The sequence below is a fragment of the Lithobates pipiens genome, unplaced genomic scaffold (genome assembly GCF_037356315.1).
Source record: "Lithobates pipiens isolate NorthernLeopardFrog02 unplaced genomic scaffold, aLitPip1_a1.2 Scaffold_3, whole genome shotgun sequence".
Classification (NCBI taxonomy): Eukaryota; Metazoa; Chordata; class Amphibia; order Anura; family Ranidae; genus Lithobates; species Lithobates pipiens.
Window position 1 is genome coordinate 168,196,954 of NW_027507790.1, and position 22,975 is coordinate 168,219,928.

Sequence of the window (22,975 nt, forward strand, 5' to 3'; positions counted from 1 at the left end):
TCAAACGTTTTTTTGTAGTTCTTGACAGAGTGGGAACAGCTATGACCCTTGGCTTTTTTGTTTTAAAAGGAGGGGGCTGGGGAGTTAGGTTTACCATAATTAACCTTGTCTGTACTGTGCTGGTAAATCTCATTATCAGTTGTAAACTAAATGGGAACACGGTCTGTCCCTATCAAAGGGTTAACAATCTCAGGGATTGGGTGGTAAATTGTATGAAGGACAGCCATGGCAACCTACACATTTCTCTCCATGCAACATTTTATTTTACATTCCTGTGTTCCATGAATGGCTTACCCTGATCTTAGAAGGCAAGTCCCCATCTAGAACGGCTGTCTCCGGCTTTGTCAGTCCATCTTTAAATCCCACAAAAGGAATCAAGAGCTCAGGGATTTTCAAGCGTGAATGCTCTGTGTCTGTTCCAGATTCACTGCAAAACTGCCTTAATTTATGTTGGGTTTCACATGACAGAGATGGTTTTCCATATTTCTTTTGTTCTAGAAATCAAGTTAAATAAAAAAAACACAATGAAGAATTCTCCAAAACCCTGCATACACACTGTGGTTATAAAACATACATTTCTAGATAAATCCTTAGAAATCATAACTGCTGTTGCAACAATTTTACAAAAGGTCTTTCTTCCAAATTTACCAGTTAGTGTTCAGACCTGCCCCTACCCCATGTTCCCATTGGTTAGTAAGGCTAGCCATAACACTGAAAGGCCTACCGGAAGAGGGGGCCAAACCAGCCCTTGACACTACTAAAAATGTATCATACCTTGACAGTTACAGTACATTAATCATCCAGGATTTGGGCTTCCTTGCTGCAGGCTATTGTATGTAAAAGATGCACCATCCTGCAGAAATTTGGTGGGTCAAGATTTAAAACTTGTATCGTGCACAAAAAAAAAAAAAAAAAAAAAAAATGATATACATCAGCCCCAGCAGTGGCAAAGCATATAAGTGAAAACCAGCACTCAAATAATCTTTCTGGATGATTATGAAAGTCCACAGGTTCTTAAATGTTCTCACCATATGGCATGACCCTTCACATAACAGGTCAGAATAAAGTTTAAACAATCATTTATGTAAGTCAATCAACTAAATGTGTCAAAGTCATGACACATTGCTGGAACCAGACGTACCCAGTCAACCATCTTGGATTTGGGCTGTACAGGATTGCACATATATGCAAGCATATAAATGTGTAATAAATGTTTTTACTGCTTGATTACTACACTATAGTCATTTTTGTTTACTTTTTGCATGTATCATTACTCATACTGTTTGGGAACATCTGATGACAGAAGGTGGTGAACTGTTGTGGAATTGATTTAAAGTGCAGTTTCAATCTTTGAACATTGGGCTTATGGTCTGGCAAAGTGCACTATTTCAGGAGTAGATGCATGGATATATAGAGGTTTATCACATGGAAAAATGTAGGTTTTGGCTTTATAATGTACATGAAAATGTGAACACAATTATTTGGGGAAAGGCAATTAATATTTATAAAACCAGTATCCATTAGGCTGGTTTTACATGGGCTGTCCGATCAGGTCTGCCTTGTTAGTTTTTCAGGCAGGGCAGATCAGACCATCCATTGTTCTTTATGGAGCAGGCCAGTGAACACCCACTGGCATCCGATCCGATTCTGTCCGCCAAAAACAGCAGATCAGATGCCAGCCGGATGGAAACAGACAAGCGGTCTGTTTCCATCTGACAGCCTTATAGAGAAAAATTGAAACATACTAACACCATATTTTTCTTATAGTTTTTCCTGTTTTTGGTTTTTCATTCTATTCCCCTTTCTGTAATGACAATTTGAGCGCAGGTTGATGAAGTGAAAAGAACAGGGATATGGGAAAAGATTTTACACACGCACATATACACACACACACACACACGTTGAACTGGATAGACCGTTCTCTTTATTCAACCTGTAACTATGTAATACACACATACGTCAAGCTTTATGCTGACCCATATACAGTATCTCACAAAAGTACACCCTTCACATTTTTGTAAAGCTTTTATTATATCTTTTCATGTGACAACACTGAAGAAATTACACTTTGCTACAATGTAAAAGTAGTGAGTGTACAGCTTGTATAACAGTGTAAATTTGCTGTCCCCTCAAAATAACTCAACATGTAAGTTCAACATGGCACCTTATGGCAAATAACTCTGAGGATCTGAAAAAAAAAAATAGATTTGTTGCTCTACATAAAGATGGCCTAGGCTATGAGAAGATTGCCAAGACCCTGAAACTGAGCTGCAGCACGGTGGTCAAGACCATACAGCGGTTTAACAGGACAGGTTCCACTCAGAACAGGCCTCGCCATGGTCGACCAAAGAAGTTGCGTGCACGTGCTCAGCATCATATCTAGATGTTGTCTTTGGGAATTAGACGTTTGAGTGCTGCCAGCATTGCCACAGAGGGTGAAGGGGTGGGTCAGCATGTCAGTGGTCAGACCATATGCCGCACACTGCATCAAATTGGTCTGGGTGGCTGTCGTCCCAGAAGGAAGCCTCTTCTAAAAATGATGCACAAGAAAGCCTGCAAACTGTTTGCAGAAGACAAACAGATTAAGGACATGGATTACTGGAACCATGTCCTGTGATCCGATGAGACCAAGATAAACGTATTTGGTTCAGATGGTGTCAAGCCTTTGTGGTGGCAACCAGGTGAGGAGTACAAAGAAAAGCGTATCTTGCCTACAGTCAAGTATAGTGGTGGGAGTGTCATGGTTTGGGGCTGCATTAGTGCTGCCGGTGTTCTGTCGATTTGTGCCCTCCGTCAAAAAGTGCCTGCACATTGGCAGAACGGAAGGGCACTGCAGCCGATTTCCTGGTCAGCTGACATGACGTCAACATAGCGCATCACATGCGGACATTGTAGGAGATTTTTTTTGAACGTTAGATACCATCTGACGGGCACAATTGAATGCTATGTAAACAGCGGAGGGACACCATATTTGTCATATTGTTCCTCGTTGTTGTGGGGTGGGTTTACAGTGTGCTGAAGGTTTGGTTTTGTCTGTGTTGCAGGGTGGATTTGGTGTGTTGAACGGCAGGTTTTGCCTGTGTGTAAGGGTAGGTTGCAACACACCCACAACCTACCGTGCAACAGCGAGGCTCAATCTGACAAGTACAGCGTCCCGCCGCTCTTTGCATAGCTTTCAATTGTGCCCGTGAAATGGTATCGTTCGTAAAAAAAAAAAGCCTCCTACAATGTGCAAATGTGCTATCACATCAGCTGGAGTGCCCTTCCGTTCTGCACATGTGCAGGCACTTTTCGACGGAGGGCACTAATCGATAGAACACCGGCACTGGGGAGCAACAGTTCATTGAGAGAACCACGAATGCCAACAAGTACTGTGACATACTAAAGCATAGCATGATCCCCTCCCTTCGAAGACTGGGCCGTAGGGTAGTTTTCTGACATGATAACGACCCCAAACACACCAGCAAGACGACCACTGCCTTGCTAAAGAAGCTCAGGGTAAAAGTGATGGACTGGCCGACCATGTCTCCAGACCTAAACCCTGTTTGAGCATCTGTGGGACATCCTCAAAACGGAAGGTGGAGGAGCGCAAGGTCTCTAACATCCACCAGCTCTGTGATGTCGTCACGGAGGAGGGGAAGAGGACTCCAGTGGCAACCTGTGAAGCTCTGGTGAATTCCATGCCCTAGAGGGTTAAGGCAGTGCTGGGAAATAATGGTGGCCACACAAAATATTGACACTTTGGGCCCAATTTGGACATTTTCACTTAGGCCGCGTACACACGCGGGGACTGTTCGCTGAAACTGTCCGCTGAAACCAAGTTTCAGCGGACAGTCCGCTCGTGTGTGGGCTTTCAGCGGACAGTTTCAGCGAACAGTCCGCTGAACAAGGTTTTTCGGAAATTCCGAAAAACTGTCCGCTGAATCCTTGTTTCAGCGGACAGTCCCCGCGTGTGTAGGCTTGTTCGTCAAACAAAGTTGCGCGCATGCTCAGAAAGGATTTTCACGCCGAAAGTTATAAATGCAGTGTATAGGACGTCGTATTTTTCGTCCCGTCGTACGTGCCGTTCACGTCATCGCGCACGGTTTCAGCAAACTGTTCGTCCGTCGTGTGTGGCCATGTCCGTCCATGCTAATTTTGAGCGGACTGTTTGCCGAAACTGTTTGACGGACAAAGTTGGGCGAACAGTCCCCGCGTGTGTACGCGGCCTTAGCGATGTACTCCTGTTGGGTGCAGTTTAGACACTAATGGCTATGTATTGAGGGGGACAGCAAATTTACACTGTTATACAAGCTGTACACTCACTACTTTACATTGTAGCAAAGTGTCATTTCTTCAGTGTTGTCACATGAAAAAATATAGTAAAATATTTACAAAAAAGTGAGGGGTGTACTCACTATTGAGAGATACTGTATGTGAAGGGTCATTCCATCTGGTGAGAGCATATAAGATCCTGTGGGCTTTAATAAACATTGGGGCAGATTTTTTGACCGCTGATTTTGATTTACATCATGTATTTTGAGGGTGTTGCTTGTCAAGTTAAGATCGGCACCATCCTGCAGAAACTTGAATACCGCAGGAATGACTGGCCCTTCCATTCATTCTTTTATGAGAACTTCTTCCACACTTTCATAAATAAACTTCATGGAATGCTTCCTTCTGCCTGTTCATAATTGTATTAATCACTCTGCTGGACAAATATTTATATATTTTTATATTGTTAGAAAAGAAAATTCCCCTTTCTGGATCTATCCATTCCTGAGGAATGGTCTGACTGAGGGTGGTATGCACTGGGAAAGGCCACTTGGACTGTAATCCTGCATAAAGCTAGTCAAGTAAGGATAAGACTCTCTCTTTCTTTAAAAGCTAGTGTATCATGTATGGCTTTTAGCAATTCCGTTTTTTTCTGTGGGGAAAAAACCTTTGAATCCCTTTCCTCATCTTCTTTAAAGCGGGAGTAAACCCAGTTTCAAAAAACACTTACATTCCCAGCATGCCGGAAATGCTAACTTTCACATTGGTTGTGCTCTCAACCAAACTTTCAAACCATCTAATGGCTGGTGTCATAACTGATCATATGTGCGGCATTATGGCAGTTGAAGAATTATTAGAGGCCAAGATGGCAGCTTCCTTGACTGAAAACAATAGGAGGGTTTACTTCCACTTTAAGCTCCCCCTCCTCAGACTCAGAGGAGCAACTTTACCTTGCCCTTCTTACAAAGCTGTTACCGTGCCCTGCTCCCCTGAACCAACCGCTCAGTTATGCACCAGCGACCAAAGTGCCACTAGAGGGCCTGGGTAGTGGATTTTGCCAACTGGAGCAGGAGAGAATGTAAAGACAGGACAGTATGGGACATCTCCTTTCTTACACTATCCATGAGCCCTTCAACAAGACAATTGGCTTCCTTTTTAGTTCGTGCAAGCCTGGCTTAACTGTTTCTTCCAGGAGGCAGACAGTTTAGCTTCGCATGAAGCACATTTTTTTGACTTACCCAACGGCTCTGAAATACAGACACCATTCCCTTCACTTTCATGATGTTTTTTTCTTTTTTTCTTGCTTGGCTCATCTCCTGCTGCAATGTTACTAGACAACTAAAAGGATAAAAAAAAATTAAAAAATAACACAAACAAACATGAGCACATTTGCAGACTTATAATTGTCAGGTCACCCAAAATTCAGAAATTTCAGAAAACAGAATCACATCCTTCCTGGCTTTAAATTATGTCTCCCCTATCATTCAGTGTTATTTGGTATCAGCTACTAAGACTGTAGCCCTTGCTGGGGGTTTTGTTTTATACCTGATCACCACTTAGTCCCTGTGTACGTGAAATGTGTGTCTGCTCTCACTGAACAATAATAAAAATAAAAAAAACACACACACCCCACTGGCATCTGGTGGTAAATAACCAAAAATAAAGGAGGACATAGAGAAAGAAGGAAAAAAATAAATAAATAAAAGAAGGAGAGAGGAACAAGAAAAGGGAATTACGGAGAAGCAAGCCCTGCCCCAGGAAATCCAAGGCCAGCCCCGGCAGGCTTGTCAGAATTGTCAATAGCCCCAAGAAGGCAGGCCCATCGCCGGAAACAGGTCCAACCAGGGTTGCCAAATCTTACCAAAATTTGTCCCTAGTGTCCGGGAGTATTGCCTTAAGCTTCTCGTTCATCAACATACCATGCACCCGGCACTTCACCTCCTCAAAAGAGAGAAGTGTTTTCCACACCTTCGCCAAGGTTTAGTAGCCATAAAAACAGGTGTTGCCAAGACGCGTTCTCGTTTCATTCAATTCCAAGATAGGCTTATGAAGCAGAGCTTCCCATGGGTCCCTCCGTATATTAGAATGAAAGAGAGTTATTGACCAAAGTGTACACGCAAATCCACAGCCTTTTAACTTTAGGGCATGTCTACCATATGTGCATCATGTTGCCCAGATCAGAACAGCCCCTAAAACACAACGCTGGATACGTAGGAAGGTATTTTGCAATTCTCACTGGGGTCTAATACCATCTAGACATAATTTTGAACGTATTCTCTAGGGCTATTACATCAGCCCTAGAGAACGAAAAAGGGCCTCCCACATCTTGCACTTTAAGTGCTTTAATTGCGAGTCACACTTTGTCTTCTGTAATATCAGCACCAGGCTTAGTGCTGTGGGACAGTTTTGTAGGAAACCTGGAATCTCTGCGTTAGAGGAAGTAGCCACCAACAAATAAAGCGTTGCTAGATGAAAATGAAATTCATCCAAGATCTTAACTGGATTAGATGTTTGGATCTAAAACCTCGTTAAGTGACAGATCTGGTTTCCAAGGTTCAAAGGACCCAAACTTATTAGCCAATAATGAACCCATCTTATTGGCATAAAACGTATGTTTAATCCGGTGCAAATCACGCTCCGCCCTGTCGGTCAGACAAAGGTAAAGGTCGCAGTGCAATTTATGAACCAGACTTCTATTACAAGTCGGGGGGGGGGGGGGGGTGACATTTCAACTCCGCTGTGACAGAAGCCAGACAACAGATTTCGGCCTGATGCCTTCTTCCTCCTGAGAGGCATGTTGAATGAGATGGCCACGGATTACAGATTTGTACGCCCCCCCCAAAGGGTAACGGGAGAGGAGACCAATGGAATGTTATGTTGGAAGTATTCCACCAAACGGGAACACGATTCGTTGACAAGCACGTTGTGAGATAGGAGAGAATCGTTCAAGCACCAACTAGATAATGGAGGCTTAAATGAAATCTAATTGCACACCACCAAAATATTGTCATGGTCTTACCAGGGCATCGTTAATATAGAAGCCGAATTCTATATTACGCTAGGAATTTGTGGTCAAATGACATTCATATGGTCAATACGAGAGTAACGTGCCTGGGGATGGGAACAGTAAGAAATAATCTTTTGTCAAGGGATGTAATTCTTTCCAAATGTCCACTAAGCCCATAATATCTAGAAGGTCCCTGTAGGATCTAAATATATTTCTAAAGGTGCTATTGACATGAAATTTTCACCACGTCGGTAACAACCCATACAGTCCATACAAAGAAACCAAAACAAATAACTTTAGAAATTAAAGTGGTTCTAAAGGCAGAATTTTTTTTGGCATCTTAATGCATTCTATGTATTAAGATAAAAAAAACTTTTGCGTGCAGCAGCCCACCTAATACTTACCTGAGCCCCATTTCGATCCAGCGTTGCACAAGAGACTCAGCTGTCCAGGACTCTGATTGGCTGAGAGACACAGTGGGCGCCATTAGCTCCCGCTGCTGTCAAATTCAGCGAGCCAATGAGGAGAGAGAGGGGGGTGGGCTGAGCCACAGCTCCATGTCTGAATGGACACACAGAGAAGCAGTGCAGGTGTCCTTATATCAGGCCTTACGGTACACTCCCAGTGTGGACAGTGTTCACGTTGCCCCTAGGTTCTTGAAGCACTACATATCAACTACCCAATGGTGAAATATTTTCGCCACGTACCCCTGCCAATTATGGCACGACAGGGGTTATATATTTGATGATATGCAATTGCCTTCTGCGTGGGCAAAACCATCCAGGAATTCCCGTCAACGGATCAGTGGTCATGTATATTATTCCACCAATGGGAAACTGACTACAGTTGTTTGCCATATTGGACTGTATCATAGGTTTGATTCACAGGTGGCCAAATTTCTGATCTTGGAGGTGGTCCCTGAGGAGACAATTGGGACAGGGCCATTTTGCAACATGAGACCCAGTGGATTGAACGGCTCAATGCCACCACTCTGCCGGGCCTCAACAAAGTATTATCATACAGGCCATTTTTGTAGGATGTGGATCTGACAGTACTGATTGCAAATGTAGAAGGGGCCTTTTTTGTCTTTGTAATTAACTTCTCCTGACACAAACAATGATTTGTCCATGTGGCTTTATTATTATGTATTGATTAATTATAAATCTATGCAACCATCCTTATGTATCATTGTATTATTACTGTTTTTTTACTTTAAAATGATCAATGGAGGTGCTGCTGCTTTTAGTTCAACCTGGGCAAAAATAGTGGTGTAGGCGTGGACCTTTGTTTTCCTCCAGCAGGTATGTGACTCCCCTGGTGGAGGTGAGGTCCTGCTATCTAGTTGGGGACCGCCCACCACTTGCTCTGACCAACTTAGGCTTCCCTGCCCTTTGGTCGTGACTGCTGCGCAAATGCGCGATCTATCACACGGGTGCATTGCGGGGGCACCAGACCGGATGGCAGCGTGTGGCTTGTATACATAAGTACATAAGCTGGCTGATGTCTACTCTGTATGTGCAGTGGATGCCTTGCCAAGGGGAGACACTTTGTTATACCTACTTTAAGGTGAGCTTTTTACCATATTTCTCTCTTATTTACAGTCTATTATAGATTGCCATGGATTTTTTATGGGGTGGCTTTTAGCACTTTGTGCCACATTTAGCCATCGCTTGTCTTGCACCATTCTTTCTTTATCTTTCTATGGCCTTATATTTGAATATTTATATATGATTATTCATATATTCGATTCAGGCACTGCAGAATCCATGCACTTGCAACACATCCCCATATCCGCCCTGGGGGGAGCTTTGGTGGAGCCTTGGCTGTGACCCTGTATATGGGTTTATGGATAAGGAACAGAACACTCATCCTTTTTCATCCCTATAAGTAATTATACACGTAGAGGACCACATGTCCTGTGGGGACCTACTATACCTTCTGTCTACATCGATTTGGGAGTACATTAGGTATTAGTATTACACCCATAGGGTCACCTTTGTATTTTATTGTTTTGTATAAACATTGTACATGATATCCTGCTTTAACTTTATGTATAAGAAAATTATACTTTTTTATTTAACTCATGTGTATGCCGTCTTATCGGTACCGAGCTAGTCCATTCCCCTGTTTTTCGGAGACAAGTTTGGGGAACTGTCTCCACCCCTAATTTTTAGCTTAAAGCAGCTACAAATAAACAGTGTAGCTGCTGACTTTTAATAAACAGACGCTCACCTGTCCCATGGTCCACCGATGCGGCAGCCCGAAGCCTCGCTCCTCTCCTCCTCCTGTGGCATCATTGCAAGTGTGGGCACCCAGCTGTGACAGCTTGCGGCAGCGTAGCGGGTTGCCCACTGCACTTTCCTAGTGGCCAGGCAATCTTCTGGGACCTGTGACATGTCCCAAAGGATTGCAGGAGATTGGGACCTGTCAAAACTAGGTACCTGTTGCCCCCCCCCCCCCCCAAAAAAATGACATGCCAAAAGTGGCATGTAAGAGGGTGAAAAGTGCTTAAAGCGAAGTTCCACTTTTGGGTGGAACTCTGCATTCATTTGGAAGGTACCTCCTTTTGAATGTTCCAACCTCTTTTATACCTCAGAGGCCTTCTGCAATTCTATACCCCCCCCCCCCCCCCCCCCCCCACACACACACACACACACACACACAGTAAGAAAGCACAAACAGGGAACACACTTAACCCTTTGATTGCCCCTGATGTTAACCCCTTCCCTGCAAGTATCATTTATACAGTGTCAGTGCACATTTTTAGCACTGATCACTGTAATAATGTCACTGGCTCCCAAAAAAGTATCAGTTAGGTGTCCGATCTGTCCACCACAACGCTGCAGTCGCACAAAAGAAAAAAAAAAGAAAAAATTGTTGCCCAAAAGAAAGCTTGATTTGTGGGGAAAAAAGGGAAATCAATTTTATTTGGATACAGCGTCGCAAGACCACGCAATTGTCACTTAAAATAACAGTGCTGCATCACAAAAAATGGCCTGGTCATTAAGGGGGTAAAACCTTCCAGTCCTTAAGGTGAATGTAAACCCCATTCATGAAATTTGAGCTGGGCAAATATCTGCAGTGTTTTGTTATCTCTCTTCAAAGCCCTAAGTCATGTGGCTTTCTCCTGCTTCATTCTTCTATCAGCATAACTTCCGACAGGTTCTCCACCAACTGTCATAAAACCAGGCTGAATTTTGTGTCAAGGTGGGTGCTATAAATAGATTGGCAGAGAGATGGTCGATTCACAGCACAGCTCTGCAAGTCTCTGCCTATGTGGAGAGGGGTGTGTGCACCTTTCCTTCAATCAGCTCTCTCACAGTGTATGGCAAGAATCCACACCCACAGGTGAATCAGGAAGAGAAAAGTCTAAGCCCCTGTACACACGGTCGGAGATTTCGACAACCAAATCCATCGGATTTTGCCCGTCGGATCTTGTCCGAAACTGTTGCATACACATGGTCGGACTAAGTTGTCGAAAAATCCGATCTTTCAGAACATGATGGCGTAATTTCGTTACGATGGGACTACATTCAGGCTAGTAGCCAATAGCTTTGATGTAGGAATTTGATCTGAGCATGCGTGGCACTTGGTCCGATCAAAATTCTCTACACATGATCGGAGTATGTCCGATTGAACCAGTTGGTCGGGAAATATTTCAAACAAGTTGGAAATTTGGGTCCAACGGATATTCCGACGGAAACATTCCGATGCATACCACACACAGTCGGATTATCCGACAACACAGTCCGATCACTGCCGATTACATTCCTTGTGACAGCAATAAAAGTGAAAAAAATAAATAAAATATAAAGTAAAAGCGCCCCATCCCCCTTGCTCGCGTGCAGAAGTGAACGAATACGTAAACGACTTTCAAACCACACATGTGAGGTATCGCTGCGATCGTTAGAGCGAGAGCAATAATTCTAGCCCAAACCCTTCTCTCCAGAAATTTAAATGTTTCCTTAAATACTGTAATTTGTCGCCATTCCACAAATGAGCACAATTTTAAAGCATGACATGGTAGGTATCTATTTAGTTGGCGTAACATCATCTTTCATATTATACAAAAAAAAAAATTGTGCTAACTATACGGTTTTGTTTCTAATTCACACAAGTGTATTTCTTCCAAAAAAATTGCATTTGAAAGACTGTTGTGCAAATACACAGGGTGACAGAAAATATTGCAACGATCGCTATTTTATTTTCAAGGGTCTCTGCTACAAAAATATATAGAATGGGGGCTCATTTTCTAGCAAAAAATACAGATATTTTTAATGTGTAAGCTACAAATGTCAGAAGAAGGATTAGGCAGGTTAAACAACCAAGAGCCCATTACAGGCGTGTGTGATGATCAGGGACAGGTCAGTATATAGGACATCTAGGAGCGATTCTTCATAAGCAGCAGAGATCCCATGCTGTGTGCTGACAGATGGGGCTGATCCCTCCCCCTCCCAGTGTCATGGACTCTGCTGACCTGTGCAGGCTGGACTGTCGGTGATCGCGGGGCCCCACCACCCTGAGGTCTGAAGAAGTGACTGATGACGGGCTGGGACAGGGCTGGGGCCGGAGACCGGCCTGCTTTCTGCCGCCGCCGCATCCTACAAATCACTTGTCCATACAGCGCACGGCGCCATGCTGGAGAGTCCTAGACACGCCCTCTTCTTAGCAGCCAATGTCTGGTTGGCTGGCACCCAATCTCCGCCTAGAGGCGATGACATGCGAAGGGCGGGGCGGGTGATGGCGGGAGAAGTGAATGGTCTGGGGGACACGTGTTGTCCCGGCGTTGCTCCGCCCATTTCAGGAAGTGCAGTGTTTGTGTACATGCCGCACAAACCCCGCCTCCTCCGGTACGAGCCGCCTCAGTGCCCGGCGTCGAACTCCACCCCCACCCCGGGTGTCCCGCCCCCTCTTATTGCTTGGTGAAGAGGACAGATCCTGTGTGTGATCATAGAGAGCAATGAGGAATCTACTGCTGAATGCTATAGTGGCGGTGTGTCCTCCGGGGCAGGGTATCGGCCTGAATGGGACCCTACCATGGCCTCTGCTCAGGTAATGTGTGCACCGATCTGCTGACCCGGGGGTGTGCGCTCAGCATTGCTCTGTCTATAGCATGGGTGCTCTACCTGTCACCCGCCACCTGTTGCGAAACTACAAGTCCCATCGTGCCTCTGCCTGTAGATGTCATGGCTGTAATTATCAGTCTTGCAATGCCTCATGGGACTTGTAGTTCTTCAACAGCTGGAGGATCACAGGTTGAGCATGCATGCTCTCTATAGGCAGCTTTCCAATATTCTGGGAGCAAGCACAACATGCAATGTCCAGCACAATGCTTCCATCACCTGACCTGGATATAGAGTGCTGGGACTTCACTGGCTGCATGCTTGTTCAGGGCCTGAGACTCAGGGAGAGGCTCCTAATTTCCTGGCCACTAAGGAACATCCAGAATAATCTAGCCCACTACTTTCTTAGCCAGTCACAGCACCCTTGAAAAGTCCCTTTAACCACTTCAGCCCCGGAAGGATTTATCCCCTTAATGACTAGGTCATTTTTTGCAATACGGCACTGCATCGCGTTAACTGACAATTGCGCAATATTTTTTTTTACTTTCTGCTCTAATACATATCCCAAAAAAATCTAAAAAAAAAAACAAATTTATTTTTCAGTTTCGGCCAATATGTATTCTTCTACATACGTTGGTAAAAAACAAAAACAAATCAGCTTATATTGATTGGTTTGCACAAAAGTTAGGAGATAGTCCTTGTACCTACAGGTAAGTCTTCTTTATACTCTTACCTGTAGGTACAAGTCATAAAGCCGACTTGACTACTGCGTTAAGTCTGGAGGCACCCCAGCCTAAGGCCTGGTTCACATTACTGCGTGTTGCAGAACATGTACAAAATTGTGTGCGTTCCCAACATGCAATCACGCTGCTCTTTATCAGTCGCACAGGGGTGTCCTTCATTCTTCTTCCCTCCTTTTTTTGGGTGGAAAATTTAAACAGCAGAAAAAAAACAATACAAGGAAGCATATACCAGTCTCCTGGACCATATTCCTCACTATATATAGACATCTAGCTACGAGGCTTTTAGGCTGGATTCACACCTATGCGTTTTTAGTTCTTTTTGCATTTTGCAGATTTGCACTACAGTCCATTTAACATTGTTTCCTATGGAACACATTCTTTAGTGCAAATCTGCAAAAAGCACTAAAACTGCATAGATGAGATTCCAGCCTTTATCCTGCTGAAAGATCAAAGTGCAAAGTACCAGCTTTCTTATCTAGCTGCTAGAAGATATGTATTACTCAGCTTTCTGTCAGGTGTGTGATCAGCATGTTATTGTATTCTGTGCACACAGGTACACGTGATAATCCTCTTTTCAGCAGGCGGATTTACAAGCTTCTGCACTACATCTAATGGTCATCATGCATTTGATTTTGATTTATATTATCCTATTGATGAGCAATTCGAACGAATCTAATAGCCATATCTTCCCTTCCGATCAATTTAGTCTTCGGCTGACTGACTGATCAGTTTCAGTCAGGGCGGTTAATTGTTGATCACTTTGCATCGATCGGCAGCACTGAGATCTTTTATTTGTAAATATGACAGTTTTTCATCCAATCAGAATGTGAGATTGCATGGTGGAAACTGAAATGTGATCGATACATTTTCAATCAAAGTTACAATCATATCTTAGCTTTCAATCAAAATCCAGTTCCCCACATGTGGCTTATCAGTCGAATGAGTTGTCCTCTATGTATCAGTTATTCCTATCAGAAGGGATTGATCAGGAAATGAATTGATTGTTTTATCGAAGTGTGTATGGCCATGATAAGGCACCCCTATATAAGTTGGGTTAAGGAAATCTCTACTGCTTTTAAGTCAGACCTTTGTTGAGACAGGTTGTGTTGTTTGAGCCATGTATGGCTAGCTTGAAGTGATTGTAAACAACACATTCAGTTTAAAATAGAAATGAAATGCCAAAAGGTTTTTGTGTAGATATAAAAAAAAAAAAAAAAACCTTTTTTTTTTTTTTTTTTTTCCCTTTTTATAAGTAATCACATTCCCTCTGTTCTCAGCTGCATAAGATATGGGCGGAGAAGAAGCAACAGTACACTGAACTTTCCAATGAATGGCTGTGTGAGGTGGGGGCGTGTCAGTACAAGTCTGATCATTGGAGGAGAGTACACTGAGTTCCTAGCATAGCTAGAGAACTGACCATTATGGTGCTCTGCTGCTTAGTGTGGTCAATTTTTAATAGGAAAGTAAAGTGACTGGCAGGATTACCAGGGATTTCACACACGGGACAATACAAAGAGGACAGAATACTTTCTCATACAAGTACATGGTACAGCAGGCATATATCAGGAATATGAAGTGTTGGGGTAACAAACACTTTAGGTATTTTTGCCTTTTAGAGGTCTCCTAAATTGTCAAATAAAATGAACTTGAGTATCAATTTCCAAAGACCCTTTGATATACAGTAGTTTGGACATTATCACAAAGCAAGCCATTCCCTGCGTATTAATGGAGAACTAATGCGAAAGCTGTTTTGTCCATACTTCTCATGTTGGTCATAGGGGTGCACTTTCTTTTGCTCTCCTGTGACCCAGAATCAGCTGACAGTGAGCTAAAGCCCGCTGTTGGCTGACATTACGGAGCCACCCAAATGTCTTGCATGCAGCTGGCTCAGTTTCTCAGCCATGTATGACCAGCTTAAGTGTTATTAAAGGCACTTTTAAACAAAATAACAAGTTATACTTACTGCTCCGTGCAATGGTATTGTATAGAGTGGCCCAAACCTCCTTTTCTGGGGTCCCCCATCGGTGCTCTTAGCTTTATCTTTTTCTGTGTATGCCCCCATAGCAAGCGCTTGCTATGGGGGCATACATGCTGGTGTGTGTGTGTGTGTGTGTTTGTGTGTGTGTTAGAGCTGCACAATTAATCGTCAAAGGATCGTTATCGCGATCTTGACTAGTGTTTCACAATTCTTTCTATACAAAGAATTCTCTCTGCTCTTCTGAAGCCACAGCCTTCAAAAGAAAGGAAGAGAAAAACTGGGCAGTCTGCCAAAAATCGAAACATTCTTTATCAGTTGAACTTAAGTATAAACATTGTAACAATTTGTCAATGACATCTGACATTTGTTGGTTTCAAGTTAAAAAAAAAAATTTTTCGCTACAAAATGAAAATTGCTCAGTATATATTTCTAACTTTTTTTTGTAGTAGACACCCTAGAGAATAAAATGGTGGTTGTTGCAATATTGTATGTCACACTGTATTTGCGCAGCGGTCTTTCAAAATGCATTTTTTTTTTTTAAAGAAAAAAAACAGTTCAGTTAGCTTCTTCGTCGTCTTCGTCGTCGTCTTCGTCGTCGTCTTCGTCTCCGTCTTCTTCGTCTTCTTCTTCGTGAGAGATTTGTGATCCATCCCTTTTTTTTTTTTTTTCTAAGCAAAAAAATAGTGATTCTCATTTTGGCCAGAATCGTGCAGCTCTAGTGTGTGTGTTCCACTTCAAAGGATATTCAATTTCCAGGGAGAAAATGGTAGTGCATCTGCTATTTCTGTTGCTTGGCTCTAGTATTCCTGGTGAGGGCTAAAAAGATCAGTAATACAATTTGTTTTAAAAGATGTTCACTCACAGTACATACCTAGATGTAGCAGACGCTGTAACTGTTACAGGGCCAATAGCAGAGGGGACCCAGTGCTTGCAGTATGTAGCTGGTAAATCATTTTTGGGCAATAGAGAGAAAATTTTTTATATATTACATCCCTCACATTTTAATAAATATTTTATTATATCTTTTCACCTGACAACACTGAAGAAATGACACTTTGCTACAATGTAAAGTAGTGACTGTACAGCTTGTATAACAGTGTAAATTTGCTGTCCCCTCAAAATAACTCAACACACAGCCATTAATGTGCAGGTAGTAAGCTGTATTGGTACTTATTCTTTTTAATTATCCTGGCTTCAATCGCTGTTTGAATTTATGGAGTTATGAGAGGTGTGCGGTAGTATTGAAGTGGAGCCAGAATGCATCTCGTATTTTCTGCTGATCCTTATTAAGATTCTATTGCTATAAGTGATCTGTCATTTTTGTTTTTTTATATCTTACATCATTCTTCATTGTATTTCAGAAATGAATTTAAACATTTTCAACGGCTGACTATGACACCAACTACCGAAGGTACTTTTTTTTTTTTTTGTCACAAGCTGATTGAGAACTAAACGTCTGTCTGCCACAGTTGAAGACGGCACATGTAGTTTAGACAGTTGAAATCCTGATCTGGTTGCTTGTTCTATAACTCATAGGGTGTTATTTACGAAAGACAAATCCACTTTGCACTGCAAGTGCACTTGGAAGTGCAGTCGCTCTAATTCTAAGGGGTAGATCTAAAATGAGGGGAAGCTCTGCTGATTTTATCATCCAATCATGTGCAAGTTAAAATACTGTTTTATTTTCCTTGCATGTCCCCCTTGGATCTACAGCGACTTTACTTCCAAGTGCACTTGCAGTGCAAAGTGGATTTTCCTTTAGTAAATAACCCCCATAGTGTTGAACCCAGTGACAGCCAGGCATCTTTCTTAACCACTAGGCATCCATGATATAGCCAAAAGATGGCTGCAGAGCAGACGCCAATTGCCGGGAGGACGTCCCTGGACATCCTCCTGTTTACTTCCGTGATGCGCACTCCTGCGAGCGCGCATCAGAGAAATTCTGTGCTGCCCGTGTCCCTTGGACACAACCAGTCACAAATCGCTGTAAATGGCCAATCACTGCAGCTGTTTACAGCGCGATTGGCGTGTCCAATGAGAGATGATCTCATATGTAAACATGAGATCATCTCTCATCACCGGCTCTCCCTCCTCACACAGACAGCGTGTGAGGAGGGAGAGATTAGCGGCTGCAGGGGCAGTGATTAAAAGAAAAAACGAAAATAAAGTGCCCACAGTACATGACAGTGCCATCTGTGCCACGTGTTGTTAGTGCCATCTGTCATCAGTGCTGCGTCATTGTCCTGGTGCTCCAGGGCCTTCAAAAGGATAATGGGTAGTCAACAAGTTAGATGTGTAATTTATGCTCCTAGAACACGTGACGCGCTCCCTGCATGTTGAGCCTCTCTAAGTGGATAGGCTGTGGAAAAGTCCCACACATGTGGTATTGTAATGCTCAGGAGGAGTAGCAGAATTTATTTTGGGGTGTCATTTGTGGTATACACATGGCATGTGAGAGAAATAACCTATTAGGCCGCGTACACACGCGCGGACTGTTCGCCCAACTTTGTCCGTCCAACAGTTTCGGCAAACAGTCCGCTCAAACTTAGCATGGACGGACATGGCCACACACGACGGACGAACAGTTTGCTGAAACCGTGCGCGATGACGTGAACGGCACGTACGACGGGACGAAAAATACGACGTCCTATACACTGCACAGCTTTCGGCGTGAAAATCCTTTCTGAGCATGCGCGCAACTTTGTTTGACGAACAAGCCTACACACGAGCGGACTGTTCGCTGAAACAAGGTTTCAGCGGACAGTTTTACGGAATTTCCGAAAAACCTTGTCCGTCAAACTGTCCACTGAAACTGTCCGCTGAAAGCCCACACACGAGCGGACTGTCCGCCCAAACACTGTTCAGCGGACAAAGTTGGACGAACAGTCCGCCCGTGTGTACGCGGCCTCACAATGACAATTATGTGGGGAAAAAAAAATGTTCATTTTGCAAAGAATTGTGTGGAAAAAAATGACAACATCAAAACCCTCACCATGCCTCTTACTAAATACCTTGGAATTTCTACTTTCCAAAAAGGGGTCATTTGGGGGGCATTTCTACTTTCCTGGCTTGTTGGGTTCACAAGAATTGAGTTAGGCCACCAGTACTTCAGGTGTGATCATTATTTTGTTATGATTTGCACCATAGCTTGTGGGCTCTAACTTTCACAAAGACCAAATAATATCCACAATTTGGGTTATTTTTACCAAAGATATGTAGCTGTATAAATTGTGGCCAAAATTTATGAAGAAAAATTAATAATTTGCAAATTTTTATCACAGAAACAAAGAAAAATGCGTTTGTTTGTTTTTTTCAAAATCTTTTTTCATTTATAATACAAAAAATAAAAAACCCAGAGGTAATCAAATACAATCAAAAGAAAGCTCTATTTGTATGAAAAAAAGGACAAAAAATTCATTTGGGTACAGTGTTGCATGAGTAATTGTCATTTAAAGTGTGAGAGCACCGAAAGCTGAAAATTGGTCTGGTCACGAGGGGGGTTTAAGTGCCCAGTTGTCAAGAGGTTAAAAGTAGGTTTGTAGGGGTAGTTACCATATTTCTCTTTGCATATTTATCCTTTTATTATTTGCCTTCATTCAGTAAATAAAGCTTAAACTGTATGTGTGGTCTCAAAATTATTTTGTATATTTCTCCAATAACATTTAGGCATCATGCACACTGGATGTTTTTACAGCTGCTGTTTTTGGCTTCAGATTGTTTTTTTTTTTTTTTTTTTGGGGGGGGGGGGGTTCTACAGTCAATAAACTCTCCAGCATGTTATCCTATGTGTCTATGCACACATAGGCTGTTGTCAACTGTTTTTGGCTGTAAAAAAATAAAAAATAAAACCAAAACTAGTGGGTTCTGAGACAATGCAAAATAATGTTTTTCAGCCTTGTAGTTAGTATAAAAAGCAAAAACAAACAAGTACAAAAATGTGGTATCAGACCACGTTGGTAGTGCTATTACAAAGGTCCTGAGTTGGGACCTGGTCCCAGCAAGAGTAAGGCCTGGGTGAGTAATGTGTATTGTAGAGAGAGGAGGGGAAAGGGAGTAGAGGACTTGATGTTATACTTCCCTTCTCTGTGCAGTGGTTTTGCACAGAGCAGCCCCGATTCTCCAGTTCTGGGGTCCTCCATCTTGGTTCCCGTCTCCGGCCCTCTGCTGAGTGCCCCCACAGAGAGTCTCTTGTTATGGGGGCATTCATGTAGGCTCAATCCCCAGCCACACTCTGTCCATAGACACGCACACCGCGGCTAAGCCCTTCCTCCAGCTCTCTCCTCGCAGGTGATCGACAGCAGCAGCAGACAATGGCATCTGCTGCTGTGTCCATTGGCAGTGAAAAGGCAGAGAGCCCCTGCTCTTGGGCACAGCGATGGATCAAGATCAGGTTTTTTACTATAATGCATTAAGGTAAAAAAAAAAAAAAAAAAACTTCTACCTTTACAACTACCTTAAGGAGGTGTTCCGCTTTCCTATGTAAAAATTTAAAGTTTGGATTGGGGAAGGAGGCTTTAACGCAGAGCGTTCCCTTTTGGGTGGAGCTCTGCTTTAATAACTAAGGAACCAAGCTCCTTTTGTGGCTTGCCAACATAAAGTAGATTTGCTGTGGGTGAAAAGATGGGCGAAAACAATAATTTAAAAAATCTTGCATTATTGGTTTCAAAATTCAGTAGCTTGCAAACGTTTGGTTCCTTGGTTTATGTTCTACTATGAGATGAAGTTCTTTAGAAACTTTAGAAGTAAACCAATGCCCAGGTTTAGTATATTTCAGGTATTTGTCTATTCATAATTACCAGTACATTTGCTTTTAAAAAAAGCCCTTACTGATCTTTGTTGCTGCAGATACTGTGGAGCAATTTATCATCTTTTCATAGAGGCACTGAAGTTATTTCTCTGCAATTTTTTTAACTGACTCTGCTTTTCTCTCAGGGCCTGCTCACACCAGTAGCTGGGTTATAGAGAAGCTTCTGATGTGCGTTGTGTCCGGAGTAGTGTTGACACATTGAATACAGTGTATTGCACTGTAATAAATAGCGACATTTCATTCCGTCCTCTTGACTGCAGTGGTGTTATCCTTTTAACTTCACGATGTTTGTATAGACAATACAAAATAGACAAAATTGCAATGTGCAGATTTACCACAAGATGGCAGCACAGTAGTACTTTTGTTTAATGAGCTGCAGAATCCATGTGCTGGATTGGTGTAACTTGCCATTTTCACTTCTTCTACACAGGCAAGCAAAATGTAGTTATAATGGGCAGGAGAACATGGTTCTCTATACCAGAGAAGAATCGACCATTGAAAGGAAGAATAAATATTGTTCTAAGCAGAGAGCTCACGTAAGTAAAGTTCATGTTTGTGCAATCCTGTATGGTCAAGTATTTATTTTTATTTTTTTCTATATATTTATATATAGAATAATAAATCATAACTTTATGACTACCCACCTAATATTAAGTAGGCTCCCCTTTTGCCTCCAAAACAGCCCTGACCCATTGAGTCATAGACACCACTAGACCTCTGTTTTTTCAGCACATCCCACAGATGCTCTGGAGAAATTGGATGCCAAGTCAACACCTAAAACTCATCGTTGTGTTACTCAAACCATACTTGAAAAATGTTTGCAGTGTGCCAGAGCGTATTATCCTGATGAAAGATTCCACTGCCATCAGAAAATACTGCTTCTACCAAGGGGGTGTATTTTATTAGCAACAATGTTTAGGTAGGTGGCACATGTCAAGTAATATCCACATGAATGCCAGGCCCCCTTTTTTGCACTTTATTTGCACAATTGCGTATTTGCAAATTTTTTTGGGAGTTTCACTGCATTTTTAATTAATTTTGCACATGAATTTGTTAACACAATACACATATGCTATATTTGTATTGGTTTTTTATTTTTTTTGGTATAATTTTAAAATTGAGTTTATTTATATTTAGGTAGCGCCACATTACCCCTCCTTTTTTTTTTTTCATTATTTACCTAATGGTGTAGAGGACCCCAGGTTTCCCAGCAGAACATTTCCTGTAGAATCACTCTGCCGGCTTGCCTTCCTCCCATACTGCATCCTGGAGCAATCTCTTTCCCAGATAAGCCCCCAACTTCTTTAGCAAGGCAGTGGTCATCTTGGAGGTGTGTTTGGGGTCATTATGTTGGAATACTGCCCTGTGGCCCAGTCTCTGAAGGGAGGGTATCGTGTTCTGCTTCAGTATATCACAGTACATGTTGGCATTCATGGTTCCCTCGATTAACTGTAGCTCCTCAGTGCCGGTGTCCTATCAGAAACTCTTCCCCCATCACATAGTGTCCGCCGAGAAGCCGAACATCTCCGAAGAAGAACGGCGCCTGCGCACTGTGTCCCAGGTTCAAGCCTCACCATCCAAGTGGACATAGAGTTAGAATATAAAAGAGCCGAGTGAAGCGTGGCGAGCCCGCGAGGGGCCCTCTTAGTATCTGCAACCCTATGTCCACTTGGATGGTGGGGCTTCAACCTGGACTCTTCTTCTTCTTCGGAGATATTCGGCTTCTCCTTGTCCCCCGTACTGCGCAAGTGCTGCGCCTGAGCAGTACGGGCCGCACACTATCCGATAGGTGTACACTTTGTGTCAGAACATCGGCAGCACTCATGCCGTCCCAGACCATGACACTCCCACCACCATTCTTGACTGTAGGCACACTTGTCTTTGTACTCCTCACCTGGTTGCCGTCACACACGCTTAAGACCAAATAATACGCTGAACCAAATAATTTCATCTTGGTCTCATCAGACCACAGGACATGTTTCCAGTAATACATGTCCTTAGTTTGCTTGTCTTCAGCAAACTGTTTGCAGGCTTACTTGTGCATCATCTTTAGAAGAGGCTTCCTTCTGGGATGACAGCCATGCAGACCAATTTAATGCAGTGTGCGGCGTATGGTTTGAGCACCGTCAGGCTGGCCCCCACCCTTCAACCTTTGCAGCAATGCTTGCATTAAACTGCTGTATGGTCTTTGCCACCATGCTGCAGCTCAGTTTTGGGGTCTTGGCAATCTTCTTATAGCCTAGGCTATTTCAGTGTAGAGCAACAATAATATTTTTCAGATCCTCAAAGTTTTTTGCCATGAAGTGCCATGTTGAACTTCCAGTGACCAGTTTGAGAGAGTGAGAGTGATAAATCCAAATTTAACACACCTACTCTCCATTCACACCTGAGACCTTGTAACACTAATGAGTCACATGACACCAGAGAGGGAAAATGGCAAATTTTGGCTCAATATGGATATTTTCACTTAGGGGTGTACTTACTTTTGTTGCCAGCAGTTTAGACATTAACGGCTGTGTGTTGAGTTATTTTGAGGGGACAGCAAATTTACACGGTTATACAAACTGTACACTCACTACTTTACATTGTAGCAAAGTGTCATTTCTTCAGTGTTGTCACATGAAAAGATATAATAAAATATTTACAAAAATGTGAGGGGTGTACTCACTTTTGTGAGATACTGTAAGTTGTACCCATCTATGTGAAGTCTTCTCTACATCCGATCCTGAACCTCTCCCTTTTCCCCCTCACTTCTGTATTTGGAATGAGCAGTAGTGCGTTAGTTGTGGTGATATGCACGCTACAAATCTCATATTTTATAGTCCCTAGTCCACCTCAGGAGTGAGAGAGAGAGAGGGTGGCTACGTTCCCAAATGCAGTAAACATTCCTTGTGGTAGAAATAAGGGATGATATGTCCTCTGTAAGGAATGATCTGGGGATACCTTTTTGAAAGCGTGGGTTCACAAAGGGTGGAAAAAAAAACAGATCTACTGCTTTTGTTTACTTCCGCCTTGGACTGGAAGTGACATCATGATTTCGCTTTGGTCCTCCTAGATCAGAGGTCTGGTCTCTCCTCACCTCTGTGCCGTTGGATCATTTCCGGGGCTTGCCAGTGAGAACGG

The 22,975-nt window shown here is 42.9% G+C and overlaps 2 protein-coding genes across 2 annotated transcripts in view; one reads left to right on the forward strand and one right to left on the reverse strand.

The window, feature by feature from the left end:
• Positions 1-11,932, reverse strand: part of MSH3 (mutS homolog 3) — a 290,671-nt gene extending 278,739 nt beyond the window's left edge. The window contains exons 1-3 of the mRNA XM_077462464.1: positions 11,739-11,932; positions 5,493-5,592; positions 295-494 (exon numbers count right to left, since the gene is read on the reverse strand). Of these exons, the coding sequence (XP_077318590.1) occupies positions 295-494; positions 5,493-5,592; positions 11,739-11,861 (423 nt within the window). The 5' untranslated portion in view covers positions 11,862-11,932. The remainder of the gene's footprint in view (positions 1-294; positions 495-5,492; positions 5,593-11,738) is intronic.
• Positions 11,933-12,096: 164 nt separating this feature from the next.
• The window catches only part of DHFR (dihydrofolate reductase), a 60,739-nt gene continuing 49,860 nt past the window's right edge, over positions 12,097-22,975 (forward strand). Inside the window, exons 1-3 of the mRNA XM_077462463.1 lie at positions 12,097-12,313; positions 16,407-16,456; positions 20,283-20,388. Coding sequence (XP_077318589.1) covers positions 12,222-12,313; positions 16,407-16,456; positions 20,283-20,388 — 248 coding nt within the window. The 5' untranslated portion in view covers positions 12,097-12,221. The remainder of the gene's footprint in view (positions 12,314-16,406; positions 16,457-20,282; positions 20,389-22,975) is intronic.